This window comes from Rhinolophus sinicus, linkage group LG07 (genome assembly GCF_036562045.2).
Source record: "Rhinolophus sinicus isolate RSC01 linkage group LG07, ASM3656204v1, whole genome shotgun sequence".
Lineage (NCBI taxonomy): Eukaryota > Metazoa > Chordata > Mammalia > Chiroptera > Rhinolophidae > Rhinolophus > Rhinolophus sinicus.
The window spans coordinates 68,179,236-68,193,590 of NC_133757.1; the positions used below are offsets into that span (position 1 = coordinate 68,179,236).

At 60.3% G+C, this 14,355-nt stretch overlaps 1 protein-coding gene across 8 annotated transcripts; it reads left to right on the forward strand.

The window, feature by feature from the left end:
- The first annotated feature begins 1,540 nt into the window (after positions 1–1,540).
- ARHGAP45 (Rho GTPase activating protein 45) lies at positions 1,541–13,853 on the forward strand. 8 transcript variants are annotated; one of them, XM_019744263.2, is made up of 23 exons: positions 1,545–1,768; positions 2,618–2,948; positions 5,904–6,047; positions 6,241–6,325; positions 6,406–6,478; positions 6,582–6,648; positions 6,768–6,905; positions 7,029–7,096; positions 7,244–7,354; positions 7,427–7,507; positions 9,113–9,301; positions 9,482–9,619; positions 9,711–9,901; positions 10,001–10,125; positions 10,217–10,300; positions 10,458–10,562; positions 10,672–10,844; positions 11,047–11,235; positions 11,322–11,459; positions 11,732–11,958; positions 12,044–12,266; positions 12,799–12,907; positions 13,223–13,659. In XM_019744263.2, exons 1-23 carry the CDS (start codon positions 1,679–1,681, stop codon positions 13,516–13,518), a joined length of 3,375 nt encoding a protein of 1,124 aa, XP_019599822.2. In that variant the 5' UTR covers positions 1,545–1,678; the 3' UTR covers positions 13,519–13,659. The 8 variants fall into 8 exon arrangements, 7 of the variants coding, with proteins under 7 accessions (XP_019599822.2, XP_019599823.2, XP_019599819.2 ...); XM_019744264.2 differs by having other exon boundaries at positions 7,032–7,096; XM_019744266.2 differs by having other exon boundaries at positions 1,546–1,768; positions 7,032–7,096; positions 12,044–12,254; positions 13,223–13,853.
- The last annotated feature ends 502 nt before the right edge of the window (positions 13,854–14,355 follow it).

Here is a 14,355-nt window from a genome sequence, read left to right on the forward strand (position 1 = left end):
GGGGCTCTACACGTGGCTGAAGCCCCACCTATTGGCTGAAGCTGGGAACAGGGGTTTAGGCAGTGGGCGGCAGCCTCAGGTGTTGTCAGCCCTGCTGTCAGCATGTCGGTGGTTGGCCTGTGTGTCCCTGGATTGGATGGTGTGGGTGGGGAGCTGAACTGAGGCCAATGCAGGCACTAGGCTAAGGTGGTGACCCACTACGCCCTGCATGGCCCAGGCCCTGCAGGGGGCCATTGCCAGGACACTTTGGGGCAACCACACCAGTGAGAAAAGGGGTCTAGAGGATGGGTGTCTGTGTCCCGGGTTTGAGTGCAAAGTTCCGGGTCACCCATTTAATCTGTGGAGCTTCCTGGAGTCTGAGCATGTGTGTGAGTCTTGTCCTTGTGTCCCTGCATGTCAGTGTCTCTGTATCCCAGTGTCCTGTGTCCCAGTGTCGCAGTGTACCTGAGAGTTAGTGTACCTCTGCATCTCTGCGTCCCTATATGTCAGTGTCTCTCTATCTGTGCATCCCATGGTCCCTGTGTCCCTGCATCCAAGTGACTTGCATCACTGTGTATCAGCATCCCTGTATCGCCGTGAGTCACTGTGCTTGTGTGTCATTGTCCCTTGGTCCTTGAGCCCCTCTGTGTCAGTGTCCCCGTGTCCTCGCATACCTGTCTGTCAGTGTCCCTGCGAGTGTCTCTGTGTCCGTGTGTCAGTGTCCCTGTGAGTGTCATTGCATCCTCGTGTCCCTGTGTGTCAGTGTCCTTGCAAGTCAGTGTCCCTATGAGTCAGTGCCCCTGTGTCCCTGTGTGTCAGTGCCCCGGTGTCCCTGTGTCAATGTCCCCATATCCTTGTGTGTCAGTGAACCTATGTCCCTGTGTGTCAGTGTCCCTGTGTGCCAATGTCCCCACAAGTCAGTGTGTCATGTCTCCATGTCCCTGTGTGTCAGTATCTCTGTGTCCCTCATCCCTTTGTGTCAGCGTCCTTGAAAGTCAGTGTCTGTGCATCCCTGTGTATCGGTGTCCCTGCGAGTGTCACTGTGTCCCTGCGACACTGTGTGTCAGTATCCTCAGGGGTCAGTGTCCCTGTGTGTGTGTGTGTGTGTGTCAGTGTCTGTGTGTGTGTGTCAGTGTGTCTGTGTCTGTGTGTGTCAGTGTCCCTGTGTGTGCGTCAGTGTCCCTGTGTCTGTGTGTGTCAGTGTCTCTGCTCCTGAGTGTAATCATGCTCTCATGTCACTGTGCCCCTGTCTGTACTCCTGGTTGTGTCTGTGTGTCTAAGTGAGGGTCAAAACCTGTGCAGTTAACCACTGTGTGCTTACCCTGTGTTTGCAGGGGCACCAGTGCCAAGTGCCAGTGCCCAGTCCAATGTGTGCAGAGCTTGGGAAAGTGGAAGCTGGAGGTGGGGCCTGAGCTGGGGGTGGTGCCTGGGACCCCACCTTCAAGCCCACTCTGCGGAGGGGCAGGCTGAGGCCGGGATGATGGGGGGGGTGTCTGCGTCACCACCTCCGGAGGCCTTTTCCTGTGGGGGGAGGGCCCGCCAATGAGGGCCGGGCTTGTCACGTGGGCCTGACAGCTGGGGAAAGGGTGGCTGGTCACAATGTGGTCCTAAGGTGGTCAGCTCCAGGAGCTGCTGCGCTGAGACCCACTGGCCTGCCCACCCCCAGCCCACCCGCCTGGGCTTCTGGGCCGGCCCCACCATGTTCTCCAGGAAGAAGCGCGAACTCATGAAAACCCCTTCCATCTCGAAAAAGAACCGGGCGGGAAGCCCCAGCCCGCAGCCCTCTGGGGTGAGTGAGCCTCTTTGGAGCGGGCGGGGACGCACCCTCTGCTTGGGCAGCAGGGCAAAGGCCTGGCAGCAACATGCTGGTCCAGTGGTGGGGGGCTCAAGCCCCCTACAGTCCCCACCAGGCAGGGCTGCAAGGGCCAGGCAGGACCGGTGGGGACTCTGGTGTTCAGCTCATGGTAGGAGCCCTTTGGGATGGCCAGTGCCACCCTTGTCCTGTCCAGGGCCCACTGTAAGGCCCAGGAACTGGGTGTACAGTGCCAGGGTGGGGGGGTATTGAGTCAGGGGCTCTGTAGGATGGGGTCTCAGGCAGTTTGGGGGCTCTGGCACCATTAGACGTGAGAGATATGGCACAGCCATTGGGGCAGATGGTTTAGAGAGCAGCAGAACCTCTAACAGGATCCATGGGTGTAGGGCCTCCAGGGCCCAGGGGGTCTGCACAGTTTGGGGGTGTCCATGGGACTGAGGAGTCTCCGGGACTCTTAGGGTATAGGAATCAACAGAGGTAGCTTTACTAGGGAGTAGGTGTGTCTGCAGCAGCCTGAGGGGGGCTACAGAGCTGAGACCCTCCTCTGGCCCTCCCTCCCCCCACCAGGAAGTGGGGTGCCCGCGCCCCCGCAGGCCCCGCCCCTGGCTGTGGTTTGGGCAGAGACCGTTGTTTGTGAAAGTTCTGGGGAAGAGGATGTTGGGTAACAGGTGTGGGGGGGGCACGGCCCCAAATCTCAGCCCTCTGACCTCTGGCTTTTGACCCCTATGGGGTGAGGCTGAAGACCCTCCAGAGCTTCACTTCACTTCTGGGGAAACTGAGGTAGTGTCTGGGCCAGAGCACCTGCTATACCTCCCCCCCCACCAGGAGCTGCCCAGGAAAGATGGGTCTGATGCCGTGTACCTCGGACCCAGCCTGGAGCCACTGAGCGTGGCCTGCAATGCCAAGGCCACAGGCACACTCAAGAGGCCCACCAGCCTGAGCCGCCATGCCAGCGCTGCTGGCTTCCCGCTGTCAGGCACCAGTTCCTGGACACTAGGCCGGGGCCACCGCAGCCCACTGACAGCAGCCAGCCCCGCTGAGCCGCCCATCGAGGGGCCCTGTGCGGACGCTGTGGAGGACATCTCCCACCTCCTGGCGGACGTGGCCCGCTTTGCTGAGGGCCTGGAGAAGCTGAAGGAATGTGTTTTGCATGATGGTGAGAGCCGGCAGGGACACGGAGGCCTGGGTGGAAGGCAGAGCCAAATGCACATGTCCCAAACCCTGGGGGGTCAAGGCTGGGGGGTCAAGGCAGGGTGGAGGGACGGACTTGGGGAGGCTCAGAAGGGGGTTGCAGGGAGGGCTTCATGGAAGAAGCCACCGTCACTCAGGCTCTGAGGGATGTATGGCAGTGCGGTGGCAACTAGGAGAGAAAGGCATTGAGGCAGAGGAAATGTCATGTACGCAGGCTCAGATGCATGAGATGAAGTTGCATTGGGGGGAACAAGATTTGGTGTCAGTGGTGTATGAACTGTCTGAGGTTGACGGCATGGAGGACGTCAGGCAGAAGGACCCTGGGTAACGTTACCCTGAGGGAAGTGGGGAGTCACAGGAGATGTTAGAGCAGAAGTAGGACAAAGTCAGATCTGTGTGTTGGGCCAAGGTGGACTGGAGGCAAGCTGAGGTCTGGATGGGGAGAGTCAGAAGGGACAAGGGACAGGACGGCTTGTGAGCTACAGCCGTGAGCAGCCTGTGGGATGGCAGTTCCGTTTTCTCCTCCACTTGACTGACAGCCTGGCTTCCTGCTGAGTTATTTTCATCTGTTTCCTGTTTGTCCCTGGCAACCCTGGTGGGCAGGCACAGCATCTCGTGCACTGCCCACTCTCCTAGAAATCGCAGTACCAGGGGATACTGGCCAAATACTCTAACCCACTCCCCCCAGGTGCCAGTTTTACAGACGGGGAAACTGAGGCCTGCAGTGGGGCCCTGACCAGCTAGGGAGGGGCCAGAGCCAGATCCAACCTCAGTCTGCAGCCTCTGTTCCTTCAGGGCACTAACTAGGGGCTCTGTGCAGAGACCAGCCCTGCTGGGTGGGGGTGGGAGCCTCCAGGGTTATCTGGTCCCAGAGCTGAGGCCAAAGCTGTTTCCTGGGGAAACTCTAATCTCGGTTCCTTTCCTGGTACTTCCTTGGAGGCCAGGCCTGGGTGGGGCTGAGTCCTAAGGGGTGTCTGGGGAGGGTGTCTGGATGGGGAGGGGATGCCCTTCTCTGCACCTGGGGCATCCTAGGCTGGGGGAAGGGCCTGAGCAGAGAGGATGTTTGTTCCAGGCCTGGTGCTGCCCCTGCTTGCCCAGCTGTGAGACCCTGGGCCAGCTGCCGCCCTCTCCAAGCTTCAGGTGCCTTATCTGTGAAACAGGCAACGATCCTCCCCAGGTTAATGACTGGAGCCAGGTGTTTTCCAAATATTGTGACTGTAGTGGGGACAGTGAGATGCACACCGTGCCTTGAAGAGGGGATGGGCGCACGCGGGTAGGGCAGGGTCTCCCGGTACCTCTTGCATGCTGTGCTTTGGCGCTGGGCCTCAGTTTCCCAGCCTGCCCTCGGCACGCCCCACCCTGAATCCCGCCGCCTGGGGTTCCAGACTCCTGCACCCTGCCTGAGTCAGGGGGAGCAAAGGACCCTGGCCTGGGCAAGCAGGATTCCGGGGCGGAGCAGGGCTTCTCTTGTTGGGGGCCAGACCTCTGGACAAGCCAGAGCTGGTTTGGTCCCAAGACCCCTGACTATCCCTCATAGTCCCTGCACCCCAACAGCAGGGCCATGTGCATCTGCGAGACTGTGCACCGGGCACTGAACCAGGGCCTAGTGTACTGTTGCTCTGGGCCCCAACGTGAGGGGACAGGGCTGGGTGCGGGGGTTCCCCAGCCTGGCCAGGAGCACCTGGTCCTTGGGGCATTTGTGGCAGCCACTCAGGACGCAGCAGCAGCTACACGCTTGGTTTGGCTTGGCTGTGCTGAGTTAGCATGTCTGGGCTTTGCCAGAGTCCTACCAGCTAGCTGTCAGCTTCCCGGGTGGTGCTATAGGGACCCAGGTGGCTGAGGCCAGCCAATGTGAGTGGCGGGGTCCATGAAAGGAATGTCCTGGGAAGGTGCATAACATAGCTTTTCCAGAGCTGGCTTCCCTGGATTCCTGCAGCCCCTTCCATTTTTTTGAGTTGGCCACAGATTCAGGTTCCAAGGCTGGGGCGGCCCAGGTGGAATCTCGGGCCATCCAAAGGGGGTCCTTAGCATTGAAAAGAGACAGAGCACCTATTTTCAGGTTCCACTTATGTTTTTGAGCAGCACCTACCAGGCACAGAGTCAGAGGGCCCACAAGTGTCAAAGCTGTCTTCCAGCTGGCCGCCAAGCCCTCCTGGGTCTCAGTGCCACCCACCCCTTCCATGTACTGCACAGTTTTGTTCCCACTAGATGGTGTGTGTTTTGCCCATGCTGATCTGCCGGCTCACGTTGCTTTTAAGAACATTTGAGGAGGGCATATTGAAGCCACAGTTCTAAGATGCAGAGTTGACCTCAACCCTCCTTTGCTCTACCATCTTCTGTGGTTCCCCATTGACCACAGATAAAGCCAGACAGGGTCTTTCTACCTGGCGGCCTCACGTTTTCACAGTGTAGATGGAAAAGCTTCATGATCCTTGAGAAATGACTTCCCCTCTCTTGGCCTCAGCTGCCTCATCAGTGCCTGCCTCACGGGGTGTCTTTCGGGAGAGAGTGAAATAACAGGGCGCCTGCCTCCAGGTGCCCAGTTAGGCAGGGAAAGCTGGACGGAGCCTTGAGCAGCCCTGAGGGGTTGGGGAAGGAAAGGGGCCAGGTGGGCGGCATGGAGGAGGAGGCTCCAGGACTGAACTTGAAGGACAAGCAAGTTTCCTTTCTGAAGGTACAAGGAAAGTGTTCTGAGCAAAAGGAACCGCCTAGACCAAGGTCTGACTTTTGTTGCCCTGGTCATCAGCCCAGAGAGGGACAGTGCCCCACCTGAGGTCCCACAGTGAGCCTCAGGCAGCTGTCCTCTCCTGCCTGTGCCTCAATTTCCCCACCTGGGGACAAGATCTTTGAGGAACTAGTAGGTAGGCTTTCCCTGGGGCCGGGCTCCTCCCTCCCTGCTCATGCCCACTCTGCCCAGCAGAACTCCTCGAGGCCCGCCGGCCCCTGGCCCATGAGTGCCTGGGCGAGGCCCTACGAGTGATGCGCCAGGTCATCTGCAAGTACCCACTGCTGAACACTGTGGAGACGCTCACTGCTGCAGGCACCCTCATTGCCAAGGTCAAAGGTCAGCCGACCAGGACAGGGCAGTAAGGGCTTTCTGCCCAGGAGGGCTTCCTAGAGGAAGGGATGTTTGAAGTGGGTTTTGAAAGCCACTCTTGCTCTAGTGCTCCCCCTGGGCTAAGGGCCCCCTTCGGTTGGTTGCAGGGTGGGCACCTCCCAGAGTGGGTAACCACCTTTCTCCTTGTCTCGGTCCCCAGCCTTCCATTATGAATGCAACAATGAGGCAGACAAGCGGGAATTTGAGAAGGCCTTGGAGACCATCGCTGTCTCCTTCAGCAGCACGTGAGCGTGGGGGTCTTTGGGGCAGGGGCTCGGGGGTGTGGGCCTGTGTGCTCCTGGGCCTGACCCCTGCTACCTTGCAGTGTGTCTGAGTTCCTCATGGGTGAAGTGGACAGCAGCACGCTCCTGTCAGTGCCTCCCGGGGACCCGAGCCAGGTGAGCAGAGGTGGCCTCTTGGGGTGGTGGCAGTCTCCTGCAGGGTGGGCAACAGACAGTGACCAGCACGGGGCTGGATTCACCTGGGTCTCCCCTTGCACAGTCCATGGAGAACCTATACGGACAGGGCACAGAGGGCACGCCTTCCAGCACTGAGGATTGTGATGCAGGTGAGTCCCTGAGCTGCACACAGGCAGGCCAGCGCGTGCTTGGCCGGTGGACTGAGGGCCAGAGGACTGGGGCTGAGGGTGGGGAGGGGCTGAGCCCTGGCTGAGTGGCCACCCCGCAGGCTGCCTGCTGCCCGAGGATGTGGACAAGCTGCTGCAGCGCTGTGAGGGAGGGGTGGACACGGCCCTGAACTACGCCAAGAACATGGCCAAGTACATGAAGGACCTCATAGGCTACCTGGAGAAACGGACTGCACTAGGTGAGAACTGGCCCAGGGTGTGGTCAGGCCAGACATCCTGCCCTGCCCCTCCTCCCCTGCCTTCTCTCCTCAGCCCTGCTCCTGCCCCTCCCATGTCCTCACTCCCCTCCCCTATCCGCCCAGCAGAAATGGACTTCGCCAAAGGCCTGCAGAAGATTGTCCACAACTGCAGACAAAGCGTCATGCAGGAGGTGGGGTCAGGGGACACATGGCAGGGGTCCCTCCGGGGAGGAATGAAGGGAAGGGGCTCCCTATCTTTGCTCTGCGGCTAAGGGAACCAGGGAGGGCTTCCAGGAGGGCCAAGTGCTGGCCCCTGACCACGAGCCCCACCCCCACAGCCCCACATGCCCCTCCTGTCCATCTACTCGCTGGCCCTGGAGCAAGACTTGGAGTTTGGCTATGGCATGGTGCAGGCGGTGGGCACACTGCAGACCCAGACCTTCATGCAGGTGGGCTGTGCCCGGGAAGCCAGGCTGGTGGGTGGTGCTGGGGTCCCCCATTCACAGCCTGCCTTGTTCCAGCCCCTGAACCTGCGGCGGCTTGAGCACGAGAAACGTAGGAAGGAGATCAAGGAGTTGTGGCACCGCGCCCAGAGGAAGCTGGTACCTGTGGGGACAGACAGGCAGGGGGTGGGCAGGCTGGCCTCTGAGCAATTGCAGTCCCAGGCGCAGACTGCAGTGGTTTCCTGTTCCATGGGCACAGGGTGCTGTGGCCTGTGCCTTTGTGGGGCTGGCCATGCAATCACAGGTTGGAGTGGGTCCTGCCTTAAAGATGCTCCAGCCCCATCAGCCCTAGTGCTCATGGGAGGCCCCAGGCCCCCAGCACCCGCTGTTGTGGGTTCACACTTAGGGAGAAAGGGTGCCACTGTGGCCGGGAGGAGCAAGTCTGGGTTGGAGGGAGACTGAAGCTCAGGTCTGGTGGATGCTCTAGGACCCTCCATGTTATTCTCTTGTTTTTCTTCTGGGCCATTCCCCTACCCCCCCCCACCCCCCAACCCCACCCAGCCCTGACATGTACCATCAAATCCACGTCTCCCCACCTCTTGTACACTCGATGACAGCTTGCCAAGCACCCTGTGCTGCTCCTTATACGCTCACCACACAGAGGTTTGATCCATCTCAGTCCACATGAAGCATCCTCTCCCTTTTCTCAGCCCTTTACAGGGGCCGAGCTGGAGGCCATGTGGCTTATTTCACTAAACCCTGGCTCATGGACATTTTAGTTTTTGCTGAGCTGCTGCTGTTTCAAACTCCACTGCTATGACAAGCTTGTGCCCATCTCTCAGCTGTGTGACCAAACATTTATTCCAGATCTGTGCCCAACAGGGGAGGGCTGGGGCGGGGTGTGAGTGTACGAACTATCTGCCTGAGCCAGAGCCACGTTTTCACCGTCTATGAACTCTTGCCCATACCCTTTGCTCCCTGTGGATGGGACTGTGGCCTGCTTCTTACATATTAGAGAAGTCAGCCCCTGCTGATGTGTGTTACAGAACCCCCCACCCCAGTTTATTGTTTGGACTTTTGAATTTACCTGTGGCGTATTTTGCCAGGTAGCAACCCATGATTGTCAGCAGGTCTTTTATACTTTCTGGACTTTGTGTCTCGCATGGAAAGTCCTTCTCTACACTGCAGTTATTTTAAAAAACTACCCCCTCCCTGGTTTCTCCTAGTACCTGTATGAGTTCTTTTCTTTATGTTTAAGCCTCTGATAGTGTGGGCTGTGAGGTGTGGCCCCGGAAGGCACATGGGTTTTGACTAAGTGCTCCACTTGCCAATCCAGAGAGTTCTTGGCTTCCTGCCTAGGCGGCTACACTGTTCTTGCCTGCAAGAGGGGAAGTGAAAGAGAGCACACATTGCCCATCACCCACCGCTCTGGCGGGGATAGGCATTGGTGTCAGGGGGTGATATGGTCTGTGCCTTGTTCAGATCTTAGCTGGGCCTCAGCTTCTGGTTTGTCAAATGGGCACAGCAGATGCTGGTTCCTCCTGGGGTCTCGCTGGAGGTGTCACTCTCTATTCTTCCACTGTTAGTGCTTAGGCAGGGGCCTGTTTGCCTGACGACTGGGCCATGAGATTTCAGCACGAGATGTGGGTGGGAGGTCCCTATCTTGATGTCTGGCTGTCAGGGTGGGAAGGAAGGGGAAAGCGGGGACACTGAGTCCAGTTAGAGGACAGCTTGGAACCAGTCTCCCCACTCCCACGCCCGCAGCAAGAGGCAGAGTCCAACCTTCGCAAGGCCAAGCAGGGCTACGGGCAGCGCTGTGAGGACCACGACAAGGCTCTCCTCCTGGTGGCCAAAGCGGAGGAAGAGCAGGCGGGCACTGGGCCTGGGGCGGGTGGCACGGCCTCCAAGGCCCTGGACAAGCGGCGGCGCCTAGAGGAAGAAGCCAAGAACAAGGTGAGGGCACATGGGGAGGGGACAGCAGAGGATGAAGCCCCATGGTGGCAGTCACCTCTGGACCTTTGCCCAGGCTGTGTGTCCTGCCAGAAAAGCCCCCTCCTTCTGCTGACTGGGTTTCTGCGTGGGGCTTGCACCCCGGGCTGAGGCCTCACTGTGCACCCCTCGGCCCTATCCCAGGCGGAGGAAGCCATGGCCACGTACCGCACATGTGTGGCAGACGCCAAGACACAGAAGCAGGAGCTGGAAGACACCAAAGTGACGGTGCTCCGGCAGATCCAGGAGGTCATCCGGCAGAGTGACCAGACCATCAAGTCGGTGGGTGCCAGGTGCCCCCATGCTCTGGACGTGGGAAGGTAGGGCTGCTGCCTGCGCAGCCTCCTGACCCCTCCACATGTTCACCCCGCAGGCCACCATCTCCTACTACCAGATGATGCACATGCAGACGGCCCCGCTGCCCGTGCATTTCCAGATGCTGTGTGAGAGCAGCAAGCTGTACGACCCGGGCCAGCAGTATGCCTCCCACGTGCGCCAGCTGCAGCGCGACGAGGAGCCTGACGTGGACTACGACTTTGAGCCCCATGTCTCCACCAACACCTGGTACAGCCATGGGCGTGTACCTGGGGTGCTGGCTTCCCATCTGATATGGGCACGAGCGTGACCCCCTTCACAGCCCCTCCTGGCTGTTGGTCCCACCAGGTCCCTGGTCGTGCGAGCCAGGAAGGGCAGCTTCAACATTGGTGATGCTGTGGGAGCAGAGGCCACCGGCAATCCCCCGGAGGAAGGTGGGCCCAGCGATGGGGCACTTGCCAAGGAGCGCAGAGGTGAGTGCCTGGCAAGGGTGGGGGCAGAGGGGTGGACAAGGCCTCCGGGCAGCTCTTCTCTGCCCTTCACTGGAGACACCCCCTTCTGCAGGTGGGCGTGGACACCAGGTGCACAAGTCATGGCCCATCTCCATGTCAGACTCCGAGGGCAGCTTGGACCCCAGCCCTGGCTCAGGTGAAGGGCCCACACAGTTGGCTGGGGGCGGAGCTTGCCATGCGGCCCGCCGGGTGATGGAGAGTATGTGCCAGCCCAGGGCCCGTGGAGCATCTGGCCGATCGGAGGCCTGCTCTCTTCTGGCTCAGAGTGTCTGATACCCCTATTTCCTGCTCAGGGGACTTTAAGAAGTTGGAACGGATGTCGTCCAGTGGCACCATGTCATCTAGTGAGGAGCTGGTGGACCAGGAGGGCAGTGCAGGGCCTTCAGCATTTGAGCAGGGTGAGGGGGCCCCTGGTCCCCGCAGTGGGGTGAGAAGGAGTTTGGACTCGGCCTGTGGACCTGGTCCTGACCTGCCTCCGTGACACTGACTGTCTGTCCTGTCCCCCAGCTGATCTCAATGGCATGGCCCCTGAGCTCCCAGTGGCTGTGCCCAGTGGGCCCTTCCGCCACATGGGGTTGTCCAAGGCAGCACGTACGCACCGGCTCCGGAAGCTGCGCTCGCCAGCCAAGTGCCGGGAGTGCAACACCTATGTATACTTCCAGGGTGCAGAGTGTGAGGAGGTGAGTGGGGGCCCCAGGGACAGCTGGGCACCAGGGGAGCCAGGCCCCTGAGTATTTGCTCAGGAAGGTCCCATGCAGACACGGGGGACTCTGAGAGGGACAGTTGGGACTGTGCTTTCAGAAGCGCCGTGTAGGGGGTTCCTGAGGGCTTCAGGGAGCGAGGGGTCCCCAGAGCTGTCCTCTCACTTTGCACGGCCCCCAGTGCTGCCTGGCCTGCCATAAGAAGTGTCTGGAGACCCTGGCCATTCAGTGCGGCCACAAGAAACTTCAGGGCCGCTTGCAGCTCTTTGGCCAGGACTTTGGCCAGGCGGCCCGCAGCACGCATGACGGAGTGCCATTCATCATCAAGAAATGCGTCAGCGAAATAGAGCGGCGGGCGCTGCGCACCAAGGTGATCACTGCCAGAAGGCGGCGGGGGTCGGCCCTGGGGACGCAGGGAGGTAAGCATGGGAGGAGGCTCACCGTGAGCCCCCACAGGGCATCTACCGCGTGAATGGGGTGAAGACGCGTGTGGAGAAGCTGTGCCAGGCCTTCGAGAACGGCAAGGAGCTGGTGGAGCTATCGCAGGCGTCACCTCACGACATCAGCAATGTCCTCAAACTCTACCTGCGTCAGGTGAGCCCGATGGGGCTGGAGCGGAGCAGATGCTGGGTCAGACCAGTCCTGTGCTTGGCAGAGGTGTGGCCAGTGCGGGTTCGGCGGGACCAGTGCCTTGCAGAGGCGGAGCTGATGCTGGGGGCGTGGCCAGGGCCGCGGCTGGTATGATCGGGGGCTGGGGGCGGGACAAGTGCCCGGCAGAGGCGGGGCTGCTAGGCCGGGGGCAGGGCCAGGGCAGGATCGAACTGGGCTGGGAAAGGTCCGCTGACCCCCGACCTGTCGCCTCGTAGCTTCCCGAGCCGCTCATCTCCTTCCGCCTCTACCACGAGCTCGTGGGGCTGGCCAAGGACAGTCTGAAGGCCGAGGCCGAGGCCAAGGCGGCGGCCCGGGGCCGTCCAGACGTGACCGAGAGCGAGGCTGCGGCCCTGGCTACGGTGGGCCGGCTGCGGGAACTCATGCGTGACCTGCCGCCCGAGAACCGGGCCTCACTGCAGTACCTGCTGCGGCACCTGCGCAGGTGAGGGCGGGCCGGGCAGGGGACCAGGGGGTCGGGGTCAGGGACCGTTCTCACCGGCTCCTACCCCCTGCCCCCTGCCCCTTAGGATCGTAGAGGTGGAGCAGGACAATAAGATGACACCCGGGAACCTGGGCATCGTATTCGGGCCCACGCTGCTGCGGCCTCGGCCTACCGAGGCCACCGTGTCCCTCTCGTCCCTCGTTGACTACCCCCACCAGGCCCGCATCGTGGAGACCCTTATCACCCAGTACAGCCTGGTCTTTGAGGAGGAGCCCGAGGAAGTGGCAGGCGGCCCGGTGAGGTTGCAGGTGGACCCTAGGGCTGTCACCTTGGGGGAGGGCAAAGGGCCATGGTTACTTTATTGAGGCTGGAGTCTCCCTGCTGTGAGGTACAGAGGAAGGGCTGGGAGGTGTCTGGCTTCCCCCCATTGTCAGAGGCGGCCTCTGAGCAGTCCTTTAAGCAAAGAACTGATGAAGTGTGGGCTCAGATCTGGGGGAGACGCCTCGAGGCCCCCACAGCTCACCCAGCCCTGGCTCCTGTCCTTTGGCTGGGTCCAACCTGCCACTTCACCCCGCTGCTGGGTTTTAATTTCAAGCCCAGTGTTTCAGTTTCTGCAGGGATTGTCTGTTTCTTGTCCCAGCAGCTGCTCCGGGTTTAGGTTCTTTCCCCTGGTGCCTGGGGCCCTTCGTGATGCGGAAGCAGGGTCCTCAGGTCCTCAGCTGCAGTGGGTGGTGACAACTGTTGGGGTCTTTTGTAATGTGGCTAATTCACGAGACAAAAAACACAGCTTGGATGGGCTGGATGCCAGGTTCCTCCCTGAACTCCCTGCCACCCCTGTAGGACCAGATGACCACCCAGCGAGCCGAGGTGCTGCTCCAGGTGCCCTACACGGTGACCAGTGAGGGGGCTGCCTTCCCCCTGCAAGAGGAGGCTGGGGATGGGGGCCCAGGTGAGTGGTGCTGCCTTGGGTGCCCAGTGGGGTTCCTGTCTCTGCCTCTCCATCTCCCTCCCTCTCTCTGTCTCTCTCTCCCTTTGCATCTCTCCCTCCCTCTCCCTCTCCATCTCCCTCTTTCCATCTCTCCTTATCTCTTCCTCTGTCTCCCCTTCTCTCTCCGCCTCTCACTCTCTTCCCATGTCTCCTTCTGTCTCTCCAACTCTCCGTCTCTCTCTCCGTCTTCATCTCTTTTTCTCCATCTCTCTCCCCGTCTCCCTCCATCTCTGTTGACCCCTTCTCTCACCATCTCTCCTCATGTCTCCCTCACAGACCCACCAGAATCCCACATCGCCTCCAACGACTCTGACTCAGAGCTGGAGGAGGCCCCAGACGTGTTGTCCCCGGTGTCTGGGGGTGACCTGCATGGCCTCAGCTTCCTGGAGATGCAGGGCAGCGCAGCCAGTGTGGAAGAGGCCCGGGACAGCAGCAGTGAGGAGCCACTGGGGGCCTCCACCGGGGAGGATGGCAACTGGGAGGGGCTGTCCCAGTGCCACAGCGGCCAGTGCACCAGTGTGAAGCTCCATGGGCCGGGCAGCAGCCGGGACAGGGAGCCGGAGTTTGTCTAGCTGGGGCTGAGTACCACCCCGTTGTTGACCCATCCCCATGGCTGTCCCAGGAATGGGGGGCGAGGCTGCGTCTGCCCCTATGTACAACTTGCCCAGCTGAGCTGGGGACTCTGCTCTTGGGAGTCACTGTGGGGCTGTATGGACAGAGGAACCCCCTGTAGGACCCCTGCCTGTGACCTTCCATCACCCGGCCGTGGGAGGCCACACTGACAGCCAGGTGGCCGGCAGGGGCTGGGTGGGGGCACTGGGCTTGGCTACCTGGTGTTTGGATACATGGTGGGGTCTTCCCTTGATACGTGCCTGTATTTTGCTTAAAATAAAGCTGTTAATTTTGAGCCTGTCTTCTCTGGTAGTGACAGTCCGGGAGTGGGGACACGGGGCCCTTCACTTCCTCCCTGGGGAGGGTGTGAGGGAGGAAATGACCCCAAAAGGTGCAGCAGGGTGCATGAGCCCAGGGCCCTTGAGGCGGCCATGCGGACACGCAGGTGTCAGGTGACCACTTCACAGAAGCATCCACTCAGTGTTGCCCCGTGGAACCTTCCAGAGGACACAAGCACGAACCATCTGTTAATTCTTTAAGCCCGCGCGGCTGCTGAGCACTGGAAGTGGCCTAGCATGCCTGAGGACCAAGTTCACGTGTCATTTCGTTTGCTTAGAATGAAGAGCCTTGGGAGGTCAGGGGCCACTGTCAGGGACAGGCGAGGACTCACCCCAGTGACTGTTATTCACCATCAGCTCAGAGACCCCACAGCAAGTTTATCCTAGAGGGTGGTCCAGCAGAGAGGAGCCCCAATTTCTCGGTGAGAAGAATTAGGCAGAAGCCACACCCAGTCATGA